Below are 26,467 nucleotides of genomic sequence, written 5' to 3' on the forward strand. Positions count from 1 at the left end.
CCGCGTTTGCCTCGACCTATGCGTGACCCGGATTTACGTGACGTAGGATCCGCTTCCGCTTTCTAAGGATAATTATGGGCCAGTTTACAAACTAAAACTTGACATAAATACAAAACATTGCCGTGCACTGATCTTATGTGACCATTATACGGTTCTGCCTTACGCGTTAGCCCTCAAGCGATGCTAAAGAAAGGGTCTCCCCCTTTTTTAGCGCGCACTCATTTGTCGAGCACTAGTACATAGGTCTAATTTAAATACACTGATAGAGGTGCTCGCTGTCCCCGGTGGAGTTTAGTGGTTTAGTCGCGCTTTTCGCAGAATTGTAGCGATAAGATCGGGGATAAGATGAGTTGCGTAACTTAGCAGCACCGTCTCCTAACTAGGTACGAGTATGCACAGTCCGGAAACGTTGAGACCTTGAAGTTAAAAGTCAAACCATAGTCGAACTGTCGGACTACGTGCCTGCCTCGGGGCGTTTTGGCGTCCTTCCTGTCGTACGGTGCCGGTGTCGCGCACACGCGCGACATTGAAAGCTTGACTCACCGAGTAGTGTTTGACGCAACAGGTATATATAAGCTGTTTAAAAACTTGGCATACAGCTTCTCAAATACGAAAGCGCCACGAACCGGTTGCCCTTATCAGCGAAAGGAATGAATGAATCACAAGTATTGTGCGCTTAACGTTGTTTCGGCGCGAATGCAAGGCGCCTACAAATGCGCGAAAGTTAGTTAAATGGAGCCTCAACGTTTTTCTCTTAGCGTTGATATCGAGTAACGTTTGGTAGTGGACGTAAGGCTTGTGCGTTCATTTTCGATCGCGATCGAGCCCGATGCAGACCGGGTTTCTTGACTGCGATTGGCTCCTTTCCGCAGTTCGCGCTAATCAGCCAATCGCGATCGAAAGTGCTCCGTGTGACGTCAATATTACGCAAAAGTTGTTAAAAAGACGCATGTTTACACAGCTGCCGTATGCGCTCTGTTCGATCAATGCCTTCTAAGTTCGATACAACAGTCGGTTCGTTTGTGTTTTCAGAAAGCAAAATCTTTCAAGCATGGCTTCCAAGCGTAACCTGAAAGGAACTACACCGGGAAAGAAGCCAGAGGAGAAGCGATACAGCCAGTTTCCAAGGGACTCCATTAGCTTGTTTGCAGAGTCCAGCGGAATAACTGGCGTTTCCGATCAAGCCCTCAGCCTCCTCACTGAGGATGTCAATTATAGACTTCGTGAGCTAGCCCAGGTAAGCTAATCGTGCCACCTGCATTGCGGAAATACTTGGACCAATTTCCTACTTTGTTAGAGCACAATGACCCATTTACTGAGGTGACTCCTTGAAACATTTGCATTCCTCAAGGTATTTTATAAGTGAAGTATGTAAATTTTGGCAATACGATAGAGAAGCATCATGAAGCTGTGCATGTCATTTTGGCATTTGCATCAGAGTTTAACTGTTAATTATGATCTGTTCTCTAATCTACAGTGATCACAATTTCATTGAAAATATGCAGTGAAAAAGAAGAACGAAAGCTATCCAGATCCTTAAATGCAGCATAGTTTTCTTTAGTTGGTAATGAGTTTCTGAAAAAGGTATTCCAACCATTTAATTTTGGCACGAAGCTCAAGTGTTTAAATGTGTTCACATGGTATTTTCCTGGTTGTATGTGCAAACTATGATCATGCTGTAGCAAATTTGTCATAATGATGGGTTCAAATAACTGAAGTAAGAAATAAACCAAAACTTTTCTCTTTGTAGCTAACCAGCCAAGGAAATGTATTATATAGTGCCCTGTGCTGAAACTTGAAGTAGTACTGCATTGCTTTGTGGGCCACTTTTCAAATGTCACTATCTTATATCATGGTTCTTTGTTACAAAAGGTGTGAGGTTTTGTTTCTTGTTGCATGAATACTTATGCTCAAGTAAATTCATACATGTAGCATTGAAGTAGTTTTCATTATTATTAGAAGTTTGAATTATTAAGAAATTATTAACAGACATGACCCAGAACATAGAGGTGTGGAAATAATACTTTTTGAGATTAAGTTGAATACAAACTGAATAATGCCAGGCACAAATTGTATCGAATGTGAAATCCTTCTAGAAGAGTTTTTGAATTATGAACAGCAGTTTCTCCAGTAAATGTCAAACATTAAAGTCTTACCTTTTATATTGTTAGCAAGTTTTTGTCGTGACACTGCGTATTATGAAACGTTCATTCTTCAAAACATGGATGGTGCATCAGCAAGAAAAAATCATGCCTAGTTAATAATCACTAGCTGGTTATGAAAGAAGTGAGACCCTAATGCAATTTGGCTATGTACAAGTGCAAATGACTGACCAATCACGTGGTGGTTTGTTTCATGGAGGAAAGATACTTGTGGCACCATCTCGTGGTGGTGCTTGTCAGCATCCTGTATGTCAAATCTTGGCACGTTTTGACACTTTACACTTCATGAATGTCCTCTAATCAACATTCTTCCACGTGATAGCTATCCTCCTGTTTTTTTGTTTTCAGAACTGTGGCCAGTTCATGCGGCACGCTAAAAGGCGCAAGCTAACTTGCAATGATATGGAGCGGGCGCTACATTGGAGTGATTCACAGGTAAGCTGGGCTGAATTATGTTTCCAGGCATAAATGTTTGCCCGTGTTTTGGAAATGGGTTTGATTTATCTCTTTTTAATTCACTTGTTGAATGATACCTCAGGTCTACCCGAGATTGTGAGTGCATAATATAGATGAATGAGTGCAGATTTGTTTAACAGATCGCACACTTTTTGACAACAGAGGCACATCATGCGTAGCTACAAAATGAAAATGTATTTGTGTCACTGCAACATCAGAGTTCTTTTCAGTCATCATCCCTTTGTCACAAATGCTGTTTACAAACGATACACAGCTTATGCAAAAATGTTTCTTAACATTATGCTCAGTATTACGACCTTTAATTTGCCACTGCTTTCTTTAAATGTTGCTTTTACCTAATATGTGAATGTATCTATTAATATCAGTGTTTATTCCCAGGATCCACATTTGGTTTGTCTGTGGTCTGCTTAATTGTAAAAAAGTAGACCGCAGTCCTGAATGAGTTACTTCTTGGCTTAATCAGGATTGCAGTTGATTAATTTAACTTACCATAGCACTTGGTAATTGAAATTGATTGACAAACTGGGATTGACACGATGGGAGAAAAAAAACTCTGAATGGGGCACATTACTGACGAAATTGAGTTTTAATGAATATTGTTTTATGTGACACTTTTTAGGAACTCGTTTTATTTATTGGAAAATTCCTCAACGTAGGACTTTGTTGAATATAAGCCTGTATATCTGTTTACGAGTCTTTTCCATACATACAGTTTTCAGTTCTGTGTGCTTTTGCGTTACTGCCATGTTTACATGAACCTTCGAAAAATGCATAGCGGCAACATTACAGACCTTAGTGCTAATGCTTATGCTTGCTTTCATTCTTCTACATAATGAACATGCCTTCTTTTTTGCCATGTGCCATGTATTAGCTGTATTATGAACTGAGTGTTATTCAAAACTTAGAAATTAGGAAACTGATTGCCGATGCGTCATGTTGTCGTTCAAGTATTAATTTGTTACTTCTTTCGACTGACGCTTTATTGACGCAAGTCGCCTTTGTCACGTTCGCTTCGTATTTTGATAATCACTGTTCATATTATGGGTATACCTGTATTTTTATGTTTGACATTGTATTGCTCTAATTCTTATTGTAATACCAAGTTTGTTGTTGTGATGCCTTACAACCCACCCTGTAACGGCCTTATGGCCAACACTGTCGTGAATAAATAAAAAGAAAACAATTTGCCGACACGCAGCCCTCTTACGGATGCAGTGGAGATGAGCCGCTTCCGTTTCGGCACATCCGAGAGGCTGATGTCTTCTGCATGGACGACAGCATTGTGGACTTGGCAGATGAGTTGGACTCACCTCTTCAGCTTGACCTGCCACCAGAGCCAACTGTCCATGGTATGTGCTGCTTTATATTTTCTACTCTTTTGTGTTTGTCCATGTGTTGGTATTTTGTGTTCCTCTGCCGTTCTTTTGTGTTTATGCATTGCTCTTTTGTGTTCATGGGTCAATACTGATTTTTTGGCAGCAAAACCTTTAGTGTATTCATGTGTGCACAATTACAATAGAAATTCTGTTCAACATATCAGCAGAAGTTCATTCTGAGAGAACCCTCTATTGAGAACTGCAACTAGAAGGGCAAGTTGGCTGCAATGCAGTGGCATGGATATTGTGCGCTATTAACATCGCAAAGTTAAGGAGCGCAAGATCAAGGAAAATTCTGGATATTTTCGTAACTCAGGCACATGGCCTGGTTTTATTCGTTACTTGTCTGTTTTAGTAGCATCAAACACAGAAGTTCATGGACAACAGCTCTGAGAAAAAGCCGGATATTTTTTCAGCCTAGTATTTGGATTTATGCTCTCTACAATTGCATGCTATCGCCACACTGTCATGTGGCTTTGCAGTCCATGGTCACAAAATCATGGTTTTCTTGGATCTCTCACTTTGTAAACATTTGCAGTTCAGTTACATGCAAAGAGTGTAGTACCAAGTTTTTGGGCACCAAACTGTTAGTAAATAAAGTTTTCTCGCTAGATCTGCACACCATAGGATTCTTGACGTTGACTGTGCATAGCGCATGGCCCAGGCAACTTAGCTGCAACCTTGGTTGTGATTCTGCATGGGTGGTGAAGTCAGCTGTTTTCGTGTGTTTTTTACAGCGATGCTGTCTTAGTTTACCCTGGGTCTTCATCGTTGTCATCATCGTCATCGTTGTAGTAGTAGTAATAGTAACAGTAGTAGTAGGTGTCCTGCAGGTCACGTGAATAAATAAATAAATAAAACGAAATGATTATGACGACAACAATGATAATGTTCGAAATTATGTTTGTGATGATGATGTTCGAAATGATAATGATGATGGTTATTTTCGGTGCAAAGTACCGGGAGAGCAATTCATGTCATTGCCTGAGCCTGCAGGTCACACGATCACACTTTGCCCAATCAAATGTAAGCTGCCGTATTTGAAATTTAGCGGCAGATTTATGACACCACGAGATCTCGCTAACCAATCACATACACTCGCACTCTTAGAGCTTTGCTGTCCGACGGTTTTCACAGCGTAGAACTGGCTGAGTTTTTTTTCGATGTAGGTATTTTTAGAAAGCCTGTTTAACTCGTGTTTTCTTATATGAGACAGGACGCTGGTTGGTTGTGGAAGGCGTGGCACTTGAACCAGACCTCGACAAGCCTATGCCTGCAGTCCAAGAAACAGATGGCAGCAAAGCTATTCACACGGACGTCAATGCCACCCACATGCAGTACTACGAGGAGATTACCAAGGCTCTGCTGGGCAGTGACAAGCAGCTTGTCGACGTGAGTGATGTGGCTGACGTCTGAGCCAAAGTATTGAGCTTCCTTGTTCATTTCTGCGTTATTTCTGTGTTATACTTGACTGCCACATAAAATGCCTTGGTTCAATTAAGGCTCAAATTCGTTTTATTTTTTTCACATTGTGCGCAATAGTAATTGCAACAGATGCCGGTGGTAGTGGCGGCGGCGGACAACATTGCCACCTGAATTGGCGGTCGTTGGGAACTGATAACAGCTTACGCTTTAAAGAATGAATTTTTAAACAGACCAGTGGTGCGATCTTGTACGCATTCCAAATAAACACGGAGGCGTGGCGTTACATCCAGCCGCACGCGAATGGCCCATTTGAACCGCGACAGACGTCACGGCTCTGCATTGACCAATCGCGTGCGGTCACGTGCGGCTGGTTGTCATGCCACGCCTCCGTGTTTATTTTGTAACCCGTACAAGACCGCACCACAGGTGGGAATTTTTTAACAGACCTTGTGTTGGAGAATATTTCGTGTGGCAATTATGTAGAGAGCATTATGGTAATTATGTAAAGAAAGAAAAACAATTTTTCTCATATTAGTAAATTATGCTTTCACAATTCAAAAATCGTCATGCTTGCCGCGAGAAGACATTTGGTAAGCGAGAAAACACGCAAAAAGGAAATGCAGGTGGCGACGCCACCTTGAAATTCTCGCACCAAACGCAGTGACGTCATAGATTTGGATGGCGTCTACTACATCCTACATAGTACCTAATTAGTAAAAATGAAGTACCTTGTCCTTCGAGAGGGTCAACGGCTTGACATACCAAGTTTCAGGAAATTTTGTTGAGCCGGTGTTACCAAAATATGAACAATGCACTTTGAAAACTGGGACATTACGTACGAAGATTTTGGTGCAAAATTTAAAAATAAAACTTTGACCTTCATATTAGAGCTGTGCGAATAGCAAAATTTTGGGTGCGAAGCGAATCCGAATATTGAAGTGTGAGTGTGAATCGAATCGAATATTTTTCCAATATTTCTCGAATATTTCTAGAATATTTTTCGAATACTTCGAAGCGAAATTGCAGAAAAAAAAGTTAGAGAGGATTCCCGAGCATATTCTTATGAGATAGCAACATGAAAGTGTTTCTTTTCGCTAGGTTGATGAAGCACTGGGGTGGTGTTTCATAGTTGTCTTATCAAGAATGAGGCTATGTGATTGATTTCGTGCAACCAAAGTTTTGCCGACAACACTTTACACGTGATAGGCAAGGATGCCGTTTCCTCAGCCTCTCCTCTTTCAACTTCTCTGGAAGCTCAATTGCTGTGGCAGACAAGGGTGTGTTCCCTTCAAGTCAGGAGTTCCAAATCTGCCTCGTAGACGTCTATATATAAGAACATCCGAAATTTTGGATGCCAAAAAGCTTCGGCTTCCGATTTTTCGGACTTCCTGCCCAAATTTCAGGCCACATCTTTCATCTCCATGTTGGAACTAGCGTTTTCTTGAGTTAATACATTTGTGACCGTAGCGGAGCTTGAAAGGCGGCTTTGCCGCAATACGTGGGTGAGGTGAAGCATATTGAAAATCTAGGGACCACTTCCAATCGGACGTTGACTGTCTCTTGGCTAAGTTCCACCGTAGCGGAGCTTGAAAGGCAGCTTTGCCGCAATACCGGGTTGTGATGAGGTGAAGCATATTGAAAATCTAGGAACCACTTCCAATCGGACGTTGACTGTCTTGGCAAAGTTCGACCGTAACGGAGCTTGAAAGGCAGCTTTGCCGCAATACCGGGGTGTGATGAGGTGAAGCACATTGAAAATCTAGGGACCACTTCCAATCGGACGTTGACTGTCTTGGCAAAGTTCGACCGTAATGGAGCTTGAAAGGCAGCTTTGCCGCAATACGAGAGTGTAATGAGGTGAAGCATATTGAAAATCTGAAGGGGTCACTTTTAATCGGACGTTGACTGTACTTGTTTTTGGGAAGTTCGAATAGTAAAATTCCAGTGCGAATCGAATCGAATAGCAAACACTATTCGAAAAATATTCGAAATTTCGAATATTCGCACACCCCTACTTCATATTATTATCTGTTAATAAACCTATGATGGTGAAATTAATGTCATTCGAGTTCTGACAGTACAATTTATCAATCTAAACCAATGCATTGTTTCACTTTAGAGGGCTGAGTGTATGTGAATTCATTTATTTGCTCCCACGTATCTGGTCTCGAAGTACAGCTCCCTTCTGACTTATCTGTTTGTGTGACAGGTTGCCTTGGAGGATCTGGCCAGTAACCCCTGCCTGAGCCCACTGCTCCCATACTTGGTGCACTTTGTCTCGCTTGGGGTGAGAGTAAAAGGTCTTCAACTCATGATGTGTGTGCTTGTGTCTGCATTGCAAGCAGCTTTCTTTGCAACCAAGAAACTTAACACTATTGTACTCAACCCCCCCCTCAAAATTCATTGTACTGTTTGTTGCTCAAAGTTTTAAAAAGATTGACAAAAGATACTGTGGCTTTCCTTTTTCAAAACTACATCAGAAGGAATATGCTGAAGTGGAATTCTTTCATAATTGCTGCAAATCCTTGATATTTTTCACAATTGCATGGATGTCTTTATAAGAATTGAAAAAAATTTGAGCCATAAAGGTGGTATTGATAGTATCGATACTTCATGATCATGGCTTTGTCATATATGCCAATCCTTTGTACTCTACAATGTCTTGGGCTAACCTGAAATTTCTATCACAGCCTACATGTTTGAATACCCAGCTGCCGAGCAAGCATTTGCTTCAGGCTCCTTCATGTTGCAAAAGTACAATACAATGTATTCTCGTAATGGGGCTTTACGAAGAGTCTGAATTCAGTTCAACACGAATGTGCGGGCTCTTCACTCATCAGTGCAAATGTTTAGCGAAAATGGTACTAAATGTGCTTTTGAAGCATAACACTCATGGTTTTGGTGGTGTATTTCTCACCTGCCTGAGTCGTAGGAGCTCGCAGCTGACATTAAAAGGATGGGTGCTATCATTGCAGGTTCGCAAGCTTAGTCATGACCTTGCCAGCCTGGACCGGTTACTGCATGCCATTGGTGCCCTGGCCCAGAACACTTCGCTGAATTTGGATACCCTGCCCTACGTGAGTCTAATCGAAGCATTGCGGAATGGCTACTCTGTAGAAGGTGAACAATTTTGTACGTATGATTTATCTAACCGTTCCACTTTCCATAGATTCCTTTGTCTCTCTCATGTTTTAGAGCGAAGCTCTTATGCATCCGTTCTTGCATTGAGAGTCGGCGTGCCTCGTCCATTGTAACCGAACAAACGGAATGAAAAATGAAAGTGAAAGCGGGGCACGGAGAGGATAACAAAAGGGTGATGAGAAAAGCAAAGTGCTGCACGAGACAGAGTAGCATGCGTTTTCTGGGAGGTTTGTCAGCGGGGACTGCTGTGAATTGTGCCCATGCTACTGCACCCATGCGCTGGCTCTCGCTATCTCCAGGTTAGCAAGGCCGACGTGCTGTGCTTTGCTCCATTTGCAACGTGTTGCATGCAACAGCTTGTCTGTGCCAGCCAATATGTTGAAAATGAAAACACATATAGAGCGATGCTCAAGGGGGCACACTGCTCTTAAAAGGTTTTTTTTTGCTTTGATCAATATTCATGAAAGTTGCTGAGTTTGTGTACTTGTGTGCAAATTTGTAATAATAATAATTATAATTGTTGGGGTCTAAAGTCCCAAGACCATGATATGATTATGAGAGACGCTGTAGTGGAGGGCTCTAGAAGTTTCTACCACTTGGGGTTCTTTAACGTGCACCTAAATCTAAGTACATGGGCCTCAAGCATTTTTGCCTCCATCGGAAATGCGGCTGCGGCGGCTGGGATTCTATCCCGCAACCTTCAGGTCAGCAGTCGAGCACCATAACCACTCGACCACCATGGCGGATTTGTGTGCGGATTTCAAATATGCAAATATTTTTCTAGTATAACGTGTAGTTTTTAAAATACAAGATATTTCATGTGCCCTCTGGGAAGCAAGATTTTTCCTAAACTGAGAGAGTTACAAGAATGTAAATCTGCTTATCACATTAATCTGGAATCAGTAGGCGTGTGCGAATATTCAAGCACTTTGAATATACAAACGAATATTACAGTACTTGATTTCGCTTAGACTCGAATTTAAAATTTCCGATATTTCGAAGTATTCGGGGTGAACAAATATCAAAAATGCATGCAATACACTAGAACCCCGCTGATATGTTTTTGAAGAGACTGTAAGAAATAAATGTAAGAGCCGAAAAACAGGAAAAATGAACAAATATTTAGTGGTGCCGAGTTTTATTTCAATGCTTACGCTTGGAAAAAACCCGTACAGTGTTGCCTTGTGCGTTTACTCATACCTGGGCGGAATGAAAAGTTTTTCGAGCACCTGCAGTGTCACATCCTTTTAATGAATCTGCTGCCACCTTGGCCGACACCTTGCAAACGATCACTTTTGGCGATACCTTTGCGAGGTTGTCACTGGATGCGTCGGCATCTCCAAGCGATAATGTAGCCCTGTTGGCATGGTGTCGGACCAGCATGGCTCGTTGCAGATGGTTGTAGACGTAGACGGTTGTGAAAGTGCCCCCGAAAGCGATTGTCGAAGAAAATGACCGCTGCTCCACCAACTCCTGAACTTGATCAGTGGTGCACGCATTGATGCACTCAGCCACGATCTAGTTGACGAATAGAACTGCGGAGCTGAGAACGCTGTCATCCACGGAAGTGTAATCAACATATGCGATTCTCTTAGCACCATCAGCTTGAGGCGTTAAAGAACTAAATGCACGCAACATAACAAGCGCAGCGAGCCTGATCGCGAACCGCGCGAATTCCTCCTATCTAATAACGACGATAAGTCCACAGGCGATCGCAATGATGGAAACAAACACCAATCTCAAAGGCCTTACTTTTGCGAGCGCAAAAAACACTTTAAAGCCAATTACGTCATGGATGCCATGTTTGCAATATGAATCTCGAAGGCTACGCTTTTGTTCGCGGCAACCGAAAGTATGTTATGCGTGTCACTTGCGCCACTCATGCAGCTAAGTTTACGGTCAAGCCATGCCAAGCTGCGTGAAAAGTCAACATGGCCGCTCTCTTCCGTGATCGCTCGACTGGCTCGGGGTGCATTTCGCGACGTATCATAGAAACGCGGTTCTGCAGTTGCGGAGGGGTTCCCAATACATTAGATCCTATGGGAGCTATACCGGGAACAGCGGAAAACAACGTAACAGCTGGGAAAACACAGCAGTGAGGAATATAACAGTGGGGTTCTACTCTACTACCAAGGGTTTCGGTCTCATTAGGCTAGCTGCAGGGTCATTGACGTCAGGCCTACATCCAAGGTCGCGACTGCAGGCGAGTGACATAGCCACGAGTGACATGTCACAGGATTCTCTGTGGTGCGTTTGTATGTTGTAGCCTCAGAAATAAAGCCTTTTTTGCATAGAACTTTTAACTGTTCACTTTTGTTCTTTGGACAACTGGCAACTATTCGAATTCGCTTCGAAAGTATTGAACCCTTAGGACTATTCTTGAATTTGCTTCGAACCAAATTACACTATTCGCACAAGTATAAGAATCAGAACTGTGTGCGCACGCAGTGGTTATTCCAGACTAATTTTATATGCTGATTTACTTTGTATCTCTCTCAGTTTAGGTAAAATATTGCTTCCCAAAAGGTGCATGAAATATTTTGTATTTTAAGAACTATGCATTTTACTACAAAAATATTTGCATATTTGAAATCGGCACACAGATGTACATAAACGTTTCATGAAAATCGATCAAGACATCACAAAGAAATTTTTTTAAGAACCATGTCCCCCCCCTCAAGGTTCGCATTAGGGAGTACCGCCATCATCAGTGAATGTTGTGCACTTGTTACGGAATGTTACATCGTCAGCTCTCGCATTCTCCCTCTATGCCTGTGGCAGCCGACAATGGTGGTGCAAGCACTTCTTTTCTGCCTGCTGGAGCCACTGGCTGCCGCCATCAACCCAGCCAATGACCACTGGGCGTTGAGGGATAATGCAGCACAGCTGCTTGCTGCCTTGCTCAGGTGAGAAAAGTGCCTTGGCCGTGTATACGGAGATAGGGCTTGCGCTGCCTCAGGCACGTCAAATTCTTTAGAGCTGTCATCGAGTAGCGTGAGGACATTTTTGTGAGCATAACGAAAGGAAACTGCCTGCGGTGCATAGCCAAACTCACTGCTGCGTACGTATCGATGTGTGAGCGTTAGTTAACCTGCCAGCCTAAACAAACTTTGGAATGGACACCGAATTTCAGTAATGTATTAAAAAAATTCATTGCATCCCAGCAGGGTGACTGCACTTGATAAGCCAAAAAGAGTTGAAAAGTTTATACTTTTTTTAAACGTGCATGCAGTGCCATATATGGCATCTACCATTCGGGACTTGTTCGCAGCACTGTGTAGTTACATCATTGACCCTCAAAGGAAACTATTACCTCTAGTAGATAATGTAATACACTCAAACCTCGTAATAACAATCGCATCTGACACGAAAATAAGTTCGTTATATCCAAAATTTCATTATAAACGTATATTTTTAGCACTGTATCTGTGACAAGACTGTTCTTCATTTACTTCGTTATAACCGATAATTCGGTATATCCATGTTTGTTATATCAAGGTTTGCAAATCAGTTCTGTGGAATCCCGCAAGGTGGAGGAAGGGTTAAGAAAAGGAAAATTCTCTTTTTCCCTTTCTTAACCCTTCCACCACCTTGCGGGTTTCCGCAGAACTGATTTGCAATATGTGTCCAGTTGCTTCGAGTTGTCGATGAATTCGCCCTCGCGCTGCCAATTGCTAGCTTCCTGGTTAGCTCAATTGGTAGAGTGACCGCCCTGGAAAGGCATTGGTCCCGGGTTCGAACCCCGGACCAGGACGAATTTTTCGGCGACTAAGAGGCTTTATTTCTGAGAAATCTATATGGATTTCCTTGTGGCTTTGTGCTACAAACGGGTGGTTGTCTATTTTCCCTTTCTTATATCAAGGTTTGAGTGTAAATCATGAAATTGAATGAAATATTTCCTACAAATTGATGTTATATTTATGATTGATAGAGGCCTTCCAACAATGAAAACTGATGACGTGAACATTATTGCAGGTTTTGGGCAGACCGTGTGGCAGGCCTTGAAAACCAGGTGTTGGACGCACTGGGGGAGTGCGTGAGGGACCCCTCATTGAAGCCCCTGTGCGCCCAGTATGGGGCTGTGTCGGGACTGACTGCTCTGGGTGTGGAGGCACTGCAGCTGGTTCTGGGGCCGCATCTGGGAGCCTACTGGGGCCACCTGGAGGCCGTTCTCGCCGACTGTAGGCCAGCCAATGCACAGGCCCAGGCAGATGCCACTAGAGTACACGGGGCACTCCTGGTTTGTAGTGATCACTTCAATCCTTGTGCGACGTCACTTCGTGTCATATCACGCGAATCAAGTGTGTCAGCCAAGCAACAGCATCTGTCTTGCACAAACGAAACAAACAGCGCGAAAGATGAGGGCGAGTAAGGAAAGACGAATCCTCCTTGCTCATCCGCGTTGTTTATTTCGTTCAAGATCGAAGCACGCCAACTATCCGTTCTGATACACCGGTATCTGCGCAAGGCAAGCAGATATCATATTGCTGTGCAGTACTTCTTGCAATCTTGTGACGCTCACTTACGATGCAGAAACATGTAGAGTCAAAGCAACATTAGATTGTCTAAACCCACTACCTTGGAAGGTTGTGGATGCGAATCCCACTGATGGAAAAGGTGCTTTTTTGTCAACTTGAATTCATTTCAGTTTATTTCATATTACTACACCGCAATTAAAACAAAAACAAATAATGTCGTCTTTGCTTTCCTTGGCTTAATTGTGTGTTGGATTAATTTGGTTATCTAACAAAGAAATGAACCCCTTCGTAAATGGAACTGAATGAGTGAAACAGCGTTCTTCCCTGCATGCTAATTGCCTAACCAGTGCTCTCTTGCACGTCCAGTTGGCGGCCGAGAAGCTCGTGAAGGAGCAGCGTCGCGTGATGACCAAGAGCGAGTTGCCCGGTGCCTCTTACGATCTCCTGTACGACTGTTTTGGGGACGCACTGGCATCGAGGCTGCCTCTGCTGTATGGAGTGGCCCAGCACCTCTACACACCACGGCAGGTCAGCACTGCCGAGGGGCACCTTTTATAAGTTTTATTAAAGTTATGCAGAAACTTTTATAACTCGCAGAATTTGGTGGGGGTGGCGTATGAAAAAAAACGCAGCATTGGCCAGTGTATGCAAATGCAGCCCTCGAAGGTGCGCCAGTCGCATGCGTATTTGTATGCGCCGTATTGTGATAATTGATGCTCTCTCGTGTCGGCGATCAGCTGTTTCTGATATGGCAATCTGATCTTTTGTCAAGGTGACTCGTCATTTTATGTTGCCACATTTTGTCGCTGCATGGACATGAACGCTGTTGTTGCTTGTAGTGTTGTGCTGCTAAGCACATTGGGCATGGAGGAAGGAAATAGTTAGGAGGGAGCCCTGTGCAATATGATGGATAGATAGAAAGAAAGAGAGTATTATGTCAGGCGTACATACCAAGCATTGCTTAACCCCATTTTCCTGATAGGGCAAGAGCTTCTGAATTTGTTCTCCTTATGCTAGCATGAAGTTCTTTGTTTCATTGGGCTTCAGAGTGAGAACCGATAGCTTCAATGGCTTGAAAGTGAGAACTGCAGGGCAAAGGCCTCTCCCATGTTCCGCCAATCAACCCCGTCCTGTGCTTGCTGCTGCCACGTTATACCCGCAAACTTCTTAATCTCATCTGCCCACCTAACTTTCTTAATCTCATCTGCCCACCTAACTTTCTGTCTCCTAAGTTACTCCTAATGACCAGCAGTTATCTTGGGTGATTCCACGTAAGATCGAACAAACGATGGCTGGTCGACCTCTCAAATTTATTTCAAAATTTTATATATTATTGCCTGATGAGTGGAAAGAAGAGATCCGCAATTTGTTTTGCCGCCAAAAATTTTTCGAACCACAGGAAATCAATAATGACGAAGAGGTGGAGTGGAGCGCTCATCCGCTCTGCTGCTTTGGCCAACTTTCGTTATAAATTGCACAAAATATATTAAAGTTAGGTAGCTGAAATTTATTTACCTAAATATATGCATGTTTTTGCTTCTGCTCAGGTATTTTTAGTTTTTATGTGTAGTGTAGATGTTTTTATAAAAAACCTCAAAAATGGCCCAATCGGCAAAATTTTCTTTACTTTGAAGGTCTTTATCTCAAAAAAGCCTTGTAGCAGAGCGACAAAAATTCTGCATTACGTTCTTCGCATGCTTATCTACCAAACTGCCAAATCTTGTATTTATATAACATTTCAGTAAAGAGATATGATCGGGCTAAGTTCAAGAAAACACCGAACAATGGAAACTTCTGACGACAATTAAAAAAAAACCCCATTTTTTAAATTTCTTAAACTTTGTCCACTTATTCTCCTCCACATCAGCTTTCACAATCATTAAAAACATGTTGCATAATGTCGTTTCACTAATAGTTACGGCCCCTCCAATGAGACCCTTAGGCAAGGATGGGCAATTCCGACTTCTTGCCCAGCAAGTGTATAAAATGCAGGCAGGATTGAATTTCTTTTTATTAAAAGGCCAGCAGGTACCTAAAAAGGTGTCGCCGGCACTGAAGACGTTAATTTTGAAATATTTTGGTCACTGCAGCGGCCACGAGCGCGGAGCTACCGAGTAGGTGCGCGCGCACCCGAGATGTTCGTTGTAAGAGACAGCGCAGTGAGAGCTCGTTCTCGCGTCCTCAGACCGATTGAGTTCGAAACAGCAACACCTCTTGGGTGACTTGAACGCACGTGCACTGGAGCTTCGCTATTCTATCCGCCCTCTGTTCGCATCTCAGCTAGGCGCTGATAACACGGCGGAGATGGAAGCAAGATGAAAACTCTATAAGGGAGCTATGAGCGCTCGCTTCACGCACGCTGCTGCCACAGAAACTGCGCTGCGCCAGTTGCGATCAGTGGAAAGCATGAACGTGGCGCTCCAGTGGCAAAGCAAAATATGGATTGTCAAAGGAAAGAAAAGAAAAACTATCGGTAACCGGATGCGCTTGTCTATATTAGATGTCGGCAGCAGACGGCGTGAACTGGCCTCGCGTTCGGTGCGCTGTTCACACTTCATTCGGCGCGGATAGTTCTTGTGCTTTGCTCTGATACTACCCCTCCTGTGCGTCTCATGACGAGAAAGTATAGCTCTGAATGAGTCTATTGTGGAGACTACCTTTCGAAGCACAAGAAGCTTAAAGGAGTACTGACACGAATTTTTAAAAAATTCGGATTGTTGCTCTAAATAAAAATACTGGTGTCGAGAAACCTAAAACGACTATTGTGGTGCCTGGGAATGCATCCTATATATTTTAATTAGCGCCACCTTAAAGAGACACTTTCGGTTTCGATATCGAGGGGGTGGCTTCTCAGTGTCGTTTCATAGCAGTGTGTCGTCACGGAGATACAGAAATTCGCGACGTACTAGCGGGAAATCCGTCATCTGCTCGTGGTGCAATAGACAACGATGCGTGAATTGTCGTCCAGTGACCCTGACAGTGATTTCTACGATTTAGGCTGCATGCAGGACGCAGAACTCGCAAACTCGGAGGAACTGTCTTGACTTGTCGGGATAATGTCCTTGCAGTGTGGCTGGCTTGCAAATGCTCAGCGACGAAAACTTCAAAGTCAAATTAAATATTTTATACGTGTTCTCCGACTCCAGTGTGTGGACAGCGTGGACACATGCATACCAACGAAGCAAAAAATGTCCATTGTGCGATGTCTCAAAATCGTGTCAGTACTCCTTTAATTATTGCAAAGAAGCCAAAATTTCGCAGAGTTACCGACCTAGACATAAATGCTTTGAAGGAACGTTTAACACCTGAAAGATCAGTGATTGTCAGTGAGACGGACTACTTGTGCTACGCGTGCTTTTGCTACCACTGCAATGAAAGATCTTCACGGAACGCACAGTTTAACGATGACATTCTTATGCCCCCTGAAAAAGAAATCGACGCAATTAACCAGATCACTGCGACTACCGGTGCACGTGCGTTCAAGTCACCCGAGAGGTGTTGCTGTTTCGAACTCAATCGGTCTGAGGACGCGAGAACGAGCTCTCACTGCGTCGTATCTTACAACGAGCATCTCGGGTGCGCGCGCGCCTACTCGGTAGCTCCGCGCTCGTGGCCGCTGCAGTGACCAAAATATTTCAAAATTAACGTCTTCAGTGCCGGCGACACCTTTTTAGGTACCTGCTGGCCTTTTAATAAAAAGAAATTCAATCCTGCCTGCATTTTATACACTTGCTGGGCAAGAAGTCGGAATTGCCCATCCTTGCCTAAGGGTCTCATTGGAGGGGCCATAACTATTAGTGCAACGACATTATGCAACATGTTTTTAATGGTTGTGAAAGCTGATGGGGAGGAGAATGAGTGGACAGAGTTTAAGAAATTTTAAAAATGGGGTTTTTTTTTAATTGTCGTCAGAAGTTTCCATTGTTCGGTGTTTTCTTGAACTTAGCCCGATCATATCTCTTTACTGAAAAGTTATATAAATACAAGATTTGGCAGTTTGGTAGATAAGCATGCGAAGAACGTAATGCAGAATTTTTGTCGCTCTGCTACAAGGCTTTCTTGAGATAAAGACCTTCAAAGTAAAGAAAATTTTGCCGATTGGGCCATTTTTGAGGTTTTTTATAAAAACATCTACACTACACATAAAAACTAAAAATACCTGAGCAGAAGCAAAAACATGCATATATTTAGGTAAATAAATTTCAGCTACCTAACTTTAATATATTTTGTGCAATTCATAACGAAAGTTGGCCAAAACAGCAGAGCGGATGAGCGCTCCACTCCACCTCTTCGTAATTATTGATTTCCTGTGGTTCGAAAAAATTTTTGGCGGCAAAACAAATTGCGGATCTCTTCCTTCCACTCATCAGGCAATAATATATAAAATTTTGAAACAAATTGGAGAGGTCGACCAGCCATCGTTTGTTCGATCTTACGTGGAATCACCCTCTTGCATACGCACTACATGCCCTGCCCATTTCTTCTTCTTGATTTCGACTAAGATGTCCTTAACACCCATTTGTTCCCTGACCCACTCTGCTCTCTTCTTGTCCCTTAAAGTTACACCTATCATATTCCTTTCCATCGCTCGCTGCGTCATCCTCAATTTAAGTTGAACCCTCCTTGCAAGCCTCCAGTTCCTGCTCCGTAGGTAAGTACCGGTAAGATGCAGCTGTTATGTACCTTCCTCTTGAATGGCAGTGGTAAACTACCATTCATGATTTGAGAGTGCTTGCCGAATGTGCTCCATCCCATCCTTATTCTTCTAGTTACTTCAGTCTCATGGTTCGGCTCCACGGTTACTACCTGTCCTAAGGAATTATTCCTTTACAAATTCTAGTGCCTCGCTATCTCTCGCAAACTGCTGTTCTCTTCCAAGACTGTTGCATGTTACTTTAGTACCTTACTTTAGTACCTACCGGTCTGTCGTTTTACTTTACCTACCGTTCTGCTTTCCTCGTCCAGTTCAGTAATCATGAATTGCAATTCGTCCCCTGAGTTACTCATTAATGCGATGTCATCAGCGAATCGCAGGTTACTGAGCTACTCTCCATTAACTCTTATCTCTAACTTTTTCCAATCTAGGGCCCTGAAAACCTCCTGTGAGCACGCGGTGAAGAGCATTGGGGAGATAGTGTCTCCCTGTCTTACACCCTTCTTTATTGGAATTTTAACGCGATAGCGTTAAAGAGCTCGTATCGCAGAAATTCCGCCATCGGTGTCGGCACCGTTGGTTGTGAGCGAAAAATCATCATCTTGTCCGTGACCGAAAAATCGAAAAACCTGCAAATAAAATAAATAATAAAAATGTTGGGTCCGAGTGAGAATCGAACCCGGGCCGTCTGCGTGGCAAGCAGGTGTTCTGCCACACAGCCACGCCTCTGCTTGGAGCTGCACTGAAAGTAACTTTCATGCTTCCCAAAAATACGCGTCCTGTATAAAGGTGTGACAGTACCAGATGTAATATCGCAGTAATATTGCGTGGTACAAGCGTACATTGCCATCGGGCGTCACACCATGTGAATATCATACGAACTTGGTGGTTTAAAGACAGCCACCCATTACAAAAGGCACACACATTACTGCGCGTGGGACCACGTAGTGGGTGCATCGCAACTTCGAAAAAGTTTCTCGCTCATAATTGCTCCTGGTTTAAAGCATGCTACCCATTACATAAGGTACACACCTTATTGCGCGTTCTGTTGAACACTCGTAGTGTTCGAAGTGCGCACTAGGGGCAGGATATCGCTATCGCGTTCAACTCTTAAAGGCGAAGCTTAAGCGTCCCCCAATTTTTTGTTACTTTCTTTACGTAGGACTATGGTGGCTGTGAACTTCTTCCAGTATGTTTATATATAATATATGTATGTTTATATATGTAAAAACCGCAGTTATTATACATTATACCAGTGTTTCTGCAAAGACCTAGTTTCTACGCTTCTACAAACTTTTACAAGACTACAAGTTCTTACAGGACTGTTTCTACAGAGACTAAATACAGATGTTTCTACAAATACCTTATACCTTATATATCTTCACGGACTAAGTAATATTTTAAACTAGGGTTTCCTGAAAATAAAAAAGAATTTCTGCTAAAGTAAATTATTGGGTTCATAAATAACAAAATCATGAATATTGATATGCAATTAACTAAGGGTCATGCACAAAGTTTTTAATTAATTACTTTACGGCACATGTTGCAATTGATGAGCTGTAACCAGGTAGCTGGCAAAACATATATGTCCACTTGGAGGGAAATCTGAGAGCATTGTAGACTTGGAGATAATGCCCCATCAAACTTGTGGTAAAAATGCACTGTTGTTCCGGTTATATCTTTAAAAAAGTGCCATTTTCGTAGTCAAGAATGAAAATGACTGGAATGCTAGTGGATATGCCTCACGGACTCATCGCCCGCAATTCTCACAGGCCCCGCTGAAAGCAGCATGTGGACAAGGCAGCCCTACGGGTGAGCAGTTGCTTGAGGCCTTCTACGAGGAAGAGCGCAGCCCCTCCGCGGCGGACGAGGACAACAACTCGGAAGAGAGCAACCTCAGTGGGCCACCACCCAACATCCACCCCCAGGTAAGCTTTAATGTCGCCACTTTCGTGAGGAGCATTCTAGGCAAACAGAAATAGCGTGTTTTTTTCTTCCTGCGTTTGTCCAATTGTATGCGCAATGATTCCCACCACAGACATGCACCAACTCGCCCAGCAAGAAGCTTTTCTGAAATTCTTGGCAAGTGCGGATCTTCTGGTATGGAGCATTCTAGGCGAGGTCAGTGTATTGTAATGCGGAGCGTTCTAGTGTAGAGCATTCTAGTGCAGAGCATTCTAGGCAAGTACGGAGCATTCTAGTATGGAGCATTCTAGGCAAGTGTAGAGTATTCTTGGGAGGAGCATTCTAGTATGAAGCATTTTAGGCGAGTGTAGAGTATTCTAGTTAAGAAAGAGAAATTGATGACCACCCGTTTGTAGCATGAAGCCACAAGGAAATCTATTCGGATTTCTCAGAAAGAAAGGTTTCTAGTCAATTTCTCTTTCTTAACCCTTCCACCACCTTGCGAGATTCTGCAGAACTCATTTGCAGTATTCTGTGCGCTTCGAGTTGTCAATTAATTTGCCCTCGTGCTGCCATTTGCTAGCTTCCTGGTTGGCTCAACTGGTAAAGCGACCGCCACGGAAAGGCGTTGGTCCTGGATTCAGTTCCTGGACCAGGACGAATTTTTCGGCAACTAAGAAGCTTTCTTTCTGAGAAGTCCGTATGGATTTCCTTGTGGCTTCATGCTACAAATGGGTGGTTGTCAATTTCACTTTCTTAACCCTTCCGCCACATTGTGGGATTCCACAGAACTCCTTTGTTGTGGAGTATTCTAGGTAAGTGCAGAACATTATAGTGCGGCGCATTCTAGGCAAGCGCGAAGTATTGTAGTGAGGAGCATTCTAGGCAAGTGCAGAGCATTCCAGGCAAGTGCGGAGCATTCTAGTTTGGAGCATTCTAAACAAGTGCGGAGTATTCTAGTCAGCAGCATTCTAGCATGAAGCATTTCAGGCGAGTGCGGAGTATTCTAGTGTGGAGCATCCTAGGCAAGTGCAGGGCATTCTAGTGTGGAGCATTGTAGACAAGTGCGGAGGGTTCTAGTGCGGAGCTTTTTAGGCAAGTGCGGAGTATTCTAGTATGTAGCATTATAGGTGAGTGCGGATGGAGCATTCTAGGAATGTGCAGCATTCTAATGAAGAGAATTCTATATTAAACGTAGCGCAAAACAACACGAACAAAGTAAAGTGGCAACATACACAGAACTCATTTCAAGCACCAGAAAGCTGGTGCTTGAACTTTTCTTGTTGAAAAGAGTGCCTCTTTGCATTTCAGAAAGGGAACTACAGTTCAACTTATTTTACCCTTGAGTGTCCCTTTAGGGTGGTACATTGCACTTGAAAACTTTTTGTCTAAATTCTAGATCAATTTTAATGGAAACACGCTGAGTATATGTATATTTGAGGGCCGATTTCAAATATGCAATTACAGTAAAAGCTCGTTTATTCGGATTTCTAGGGACCGGAAAAAATGTCCGAATTAACCGAATGTCCGAATTATCGAATGGTCGAAATAAATACAATAAATGCAAGAGTTTTTTCAACATACCTTTACTTTACAAGGTAATCGCGGATGTGTTTCTGTTTTCGAGCACAAATTCGCGCGGACACAATTTTTCTGAGCCCTTCAAGGTGTTCAGCAGCTCGCATGCTGTCTGCAGTGCCAAAACAAAATTCTTTAAGGACGACGAGGGCCTACGCGGCTTCCTTCACAGTACGAAGGGGCCTGTGTGGCTCATAGTGTGGCTGCTCCCCTTCAGGCTCTTTGTTCTTGGATTCGTCGCCATACATCACTTCCTTGACGATTTGCTCATCAGTCAGAGAGCCGGCAGTGGAAACGCCACCAATGCCGATATAATCGTCGAGTGTCACTGCATCAGGCATAACACTTCCGAAATCCTGCCCGTCGTCGGCACCGTTGTTCGGCGACACATCGGCCACTGCGGCATCGCTGGAGTCGGGTACAACAAAGCCACTGTGCCTGAAACAGTTGGCAATGGCGTGCACAGGCGTGCTCTGCCACACATACGCGAAGAATGCTAACAGCGCTCAGGAGACTCACGTCATACTGTTTGCCGACGTCATTTCACAGGAGCTACTTCTTGTCGGGAGAGCCCATTTTTCGTGGCACGCAAAATTTCTACTTTGGTGGTGAAGTCCTTGGCCTCGTACTTGGGCCGCTTCGCCGGCGTTGCCATCGGCGGAGAGTGCGTTCACACGAGAAGTCAGCACAAAAGCACCAGCAACGATCAAGCTAAAGGAGCCGTACTGAGTCGTTCCTCAATAAAACGGCGTTCAACGATGCAGCACACCCAGCACACCAACGGGAACAAAGCAACAAAAACACGCGAAGAAAAGGCGTTCAACCAGTCTCAAGTCAAGCCAAGTCGATAATTGATGTCCATGGCGATGCAGCGTTTGAGCTTCACTTTTGTTCCGAATGGTTCTTTTTTCGTTTTCGAGCCTCGCCAGCGGCCCGAAAGTCGCCGAATTATCCGATTTGCGGTCAAATCTGTCCGAAATAACGAGCGCCCAGTCTCATAGAGTGATGCATATATTTACAGGGACCTGATGACGTGTCCGAATTAACCGATTTTCCGAATTAACGAGAGTCGAATTAACGAGCTTTTACTGTATTTTTCTCATACAACATGTAGTTACTGAAACATCCAACATTTCATGTGCCTTGTTGGGAGCAAAATTTTTCCTTAACTGAGAGAGTCACAAAGCATATCAGCATATCAGAATAATCTTGAATGAGAAGTGCTTGCAATAAAACAAGAATGGATGTTCTCAACCCGTTTGAACAAAAGTTATGTTGAACATTTGTGTGCAAAATCCCAGCTTGACATCGACTCACTCGCGAATGTACATCATAACTTTTGTTGAAATGGGTTTAGGAAATCCATTCTTGTTTTATTGCATACAGTTCTCATACCAGATTATTGTGATTTGTTGATTTATAGTGTAACTTTCTCAGTTTAGGAAAAACCTTGCTTCCAAGAAGGCACACGGAATGTTTGATGTTTTAGTAACTACGTATTGTATGAGAAAAATAATTGCATATTTGAAATCGGCACTTAAATATACGTAAGCTCAGCATGTTTTATCAAGACTGTTATAGAATTTCAAAAAAAGTTTTGCAAGGGCTGAATCCCCCCTTAAAAATGCCTGCAGTGAGCAGTCCGCTAACGTGGGGAATCCGGGGAATGAGGCAGCCCACCGTGTAGCCCAAGGCTTAATCAACCGGGAGATGTGGACCCCTCAACCCTGGATACCTGCAGGAAGGGATCACCACATATAACGAAGTTACTGCTTATTATAGAGAGAACTGCAAAACATACGCAGCCCCGCATACAGACCTCACAAGGGAACAGGCTACAATCTGGAGGCACATCCAAACAGATTCTTTTCCCAGCCCTCATCAGCCGTCTACAATTTACCTAGAAGAAATTCAACCGAACTGCCAACATTGTAGCTACATGAAGGCCACCCAAAATCACCTTCTTTGGAAGTGCGAGGGGAACCCACCTCCAAAAATCATACTGCTAGCTTTTTCCAAAAGGACATGCTTCTGGGCTAGTTGGTGCGTATATTGCTTAGTCTTCTGTACCTAAACTGCTAGCTTTCTCCCTCGAGGCATGGGAGTCACTCCTGTCGTCAACCGACTACCGTATTCAGGCAGAAGCAATTAACTGGGCCGAAATGATCATGGCAAGCTAGTGGCCACCAGCAAGCTAACTTTAACGACTGCATTGTGCTGTCAATAAAGTTGTTTCTCTTTCTGGAAATGTCTTCTGGCTTTATTTGTAAAAAATACATCACCATAACCGTTCACTATTTCACAGGTCAAGAGCACCATATCAGACCCTGCAAGAGGAATCCGCCTGACCATTGCACTACGAAGGCCTCCAAGTGAATCAAAGCAGCCACGCAAGAAGCGCCCCCCGGGGGCAAGTCCACACCGTGAGCCCCCCTTTGAGGGGGTTCCTTGGACACCCCCGCCACGCCGAGCAACCATCAACATCTGTTTCGAAGGTTTGTGCTCTGACCATCATTGAGTGCTGTTAGTGTGTGTGATTTGGTTTAGCTTTAATGTTGGCATATCGACCGTTTGTTTCAGTAGAGAGTTTTAGCATAGCATAAACGGAGACAAGAATGCTGAGAGATGTGGCTGTCAGTAGTTGCGCTGTTACTGTCGGCCACAGCATCCTTGCAGTTATGTGGTCAGGCATACGAGCTGTATTTTTTGCTGCATGTTCTTAACTATAAAGTGGATATAAAAATACCTTTTCTACTTGGTGATATGATTTTGCTAAGTGTACCGGTTTTAACTTGGCATGGGCGAATATTCGAGTACTTTGAATATTTGCATATTAAAATTCACTTCGACGTGAATTTGAAAATTTCAAAATTTTGAAGCATTTGCAATGAACGAGTAATGTACATTTCACCTGATGTAACACTCCTGAAAAGGTGGTTTCACTACAGCGTGACGCTGCTATGCCGAGAAACTACCCATCCAGGGATAATACGCATTGCCGTGAAGTCACCCTTCAAGGTCAAGTGTACATGTTACCTGGACCTTAATTATTATTTTTGTTTCCTTAAGTTTAAAAGCGTGTTACGTGGGCTTATGATCACTAAGTATAACAAATTTTAAAACGTTAACGTATTTTATCGTTTACATCTTGTACCCCACTGCTGTTCAAATACTGCTACTATTCAAAGTTGCTTCCACTTTGCTTCAAACTAAAAAAAGTGACATTCGCAAAAGCCTTGTTCTAATTCTTAAAAATATCGTGCAAGTAAGTTGGATCATGACAAAGATGCTCAGTTTGCTTTAATATGTGATATATACTATTCAAACTGCTTGAAAATTATTTGACCAAGTCACTATTCTTCTCGAATTTGCTTTGAACCTATAATTTACTATTCCTCCATCCCTAGTTTTAACGTGGCAATGTTAAGGAGCTCGTGCCGCAGAAAATGTGGTGTCGGCAGCGTGAGCAAAAAATCCCAATGAATGCAAAGAACAAAGTACGCTTGGATTGATGCCAAGTTTCTCAGGGGTGCTCCTGCAAACAAAGTGAAGTAACTGAGCTGAAAAGAAAACTTGGGTCAGGGTGGCAATCGAACCCAGACCTTTGACAGCGATGCAAGCACACTATGCAAACAGCCATGATGGTTCGATGATTGTAGTTGAATGGAGGAGGACCAAGGTCACAAAGGGCTCAGCCCTTTGTGACCTTGGTCCTTCTTCATTCAGTTATAATCAGCATAAGCCTCAGGTCACAAAGGGCTCAATGCTTTGTGACCTTGAGGCTTACGCTGTATAGTTGTGGCACCCAGCGGGCTTCACAAGCATTGGAAATTGGGCTTATGCATGTTACACTGAGATACTACCAACCTCGTGTAATTTGGCCCGTGTCGCAGAAAACATTATCACATTCCGCTTAGGGGTCATGATGCACCCCTCGGGCTTGTTGAAAAAATACATCCTGCGGAAAGCCGACACGGCTATGAACTGCTCGGCCAAATATTGCAGACGTGTGCGCCGCGTAAAGGTTACAAGCGGAGCGTGAAGTTGCTGTTTCCTCAGGCACCCTTTTTTTCAAACATGTTTCTCCGTGTCATGTTTCTGTTTCTCTGTGTCGCAAACAATATAGCATCCTTATTGGCCAATAGCTGGCATAAATCAAGAGCGGTGTTTGGATCAGATGCGCTTGGGAACAAGCGCATCTGATCCTGTGTATAATAGCTGTGTACAAATAAACAAGTACGAGGGGTAGTTCATGACCCCTTTACGAGTGTAGTGAGCAATTTCAGTGTACGTTAAAGGACCCGAGGTGGTCGAAATTATCTGGAGACCTACACCATGGCATCTCTCATAGCCGGAGGTGATTTGGCACATTAAATTTCATGAACCAACCATCTAAATGGCGAAGCTCAAGCATCCTCCAATTTTGAGTGTCTAGTCAAAACTGGGATGATGTAAGTGAAAAAATGCCAAGCTTTGACGCCATGTCTAACAAGTACAGATTGCCATGTCATTATCTCTCACTCAAGGATTTGTCGTAATCACTCGGGTGTCTTCCTCTGCATGACAACCGCAGGTGCAATGCCGGTGGTCCGCCCGACACCGGATCCACCGGCACCGGCCGAGGGGGAGTGGCGCACAGCCCAGCTGAGTCGGCGCATGGGACGAGTGGGGCGGGGAGCACGAAGACGCAGAGCGTACCGAGACAGACACACCGGTGCCGGCATCGACGCAATCCTTTGAGCAAAGCATGGCTCTTCTGCAAGGTACGCTTGCAAGGTCACTGCCGAGCTCCTTTTCTAGTACCAGGCGTGGGCGAGTACTTGAACGAATATTGCAGTGTTCTAATTCGCTTCAACATGAATTTAAAATATTTAAGATGAACGAATAGACGTATATTTGATCACATGTAACCTCGTCCTGTAAAAGGGGTTTCACTGTGGGGTGGGAATGCTATGCCGTGAAATCGCTTATCCAGGGGAAATGTGCACTGCTGCAAAGCCTCACGTCAAGGTTAAATGTGCATATTGCCTTCACCTCAATTAATTATTTTTTAAGTTTAAAAGCTTGTTATACGTCTTACATGCATTAAGTATAGGCAATTTTTAAACATAGCGTATTTTACCGCTTATAACTGGCACCCTAAGACTATTCAAATCTTGCTACTATTCGAAGTTGCTTCCACTTCAAACCAAAAAAGTCACATTTGCACCTGCCTTGTCCTAATTCTTAAAAATATTGTGCAAGTTAGTTGGGTCATGACAAAAATGCTCA

The 26,467-nt window shown here is 43.5% G+C and overlaps 1 protein-coding gene and 1 non-coding gene across 4 annotated transcripts in view; both read left to right on the top strand.

Annotated features, from left to right (window-relative positions):
- The first annotated feature begins 285 nt into the window (after positions 1–285).
- Positions 286–26,467, top strand: part of LOC119401385 (TAF6-like RNA polymerase II p300/CBP-associated factor-associated factor 65 kDa subunit 6L) — a 30,880-nt gene continuing 4,698 nt past the window's right edge. For 2 of the 3 annotated variants that reach the window (XM_037668134.2, XM_037668133.2), the window contains exons 1-13: positions 286–565; positions 1,033–1,237; positions 2,511–2,597; positions 3,838–3,988; positions 5,232–5,407; positions 7,650–7,727; positions 8,416–8,517; positions 11,363–11,487; positions 12,557–12,821; positions 13,426–13,587; positions 19,486–19,641; positions 23,502–23,691; positions 25,770–25,959. In XM_037668134.2, the coding sequence (XP_037524062.1) occupies positions 1,052–1,237; positions 2,511–2,597; positions 3,838–3,988; positions 5,232–5,407; positions 7,650–7,727; positions 8,416–8,517; positions 11,363–11,487; positions 12,557–12,821; positions 13,426–13,587; positions 19,486–19,641; positions 23,502–23,691; positions 25,770–25,936 (1,845 nt within the window). In that variant the 5' untranslated portion in view covers positions 286–565; positions 1,033–1,051 and the 3' untranslated portion in view covers positions 25,937–25,959. The remainder of the gene's footprint in view (positions 566–1,032; positions 1,238–2,510; positions 2,598–3,837; positions 3,989–5,231; positions 5,408–7,649; positions 7,728–8,415; positions 8,518–11,362; positions 11,488–12,556; positions 12,822–13,425; positions 13,588–19,485; positions 19,642–23,501; positions 23,692–25,769; positions 25,960–26,467) is intronic. The other variant, XM_037668136.2, reaches the window with a different exon arrangement.
- Trnas-gga (transfer RNA serine (anticodon GGA)) lies at positions 12,262–12,335 on the top strand. The gene has a single exon. It is a non-coding gene; the product is annotated as a tRNA-Ser (tRNA).

Source organism: Rhipicephalus sanguineus, chromosome 8 (genome assembly GCF_013339695.2).
Source record: "Rhipicephalus sanguineus isolate Rsan-2018 chromosome 8, BIME_Rsan_1.4, whole genome shotgun sequence".
In the NCBI taxonomy this organism is placed as follows: Eukaryota; Metazoa; Arthropoda; class Arachnida; order Ixodida; family Ixodidae; genus Rhipicephalus; species Rhipicephalus sanguineus.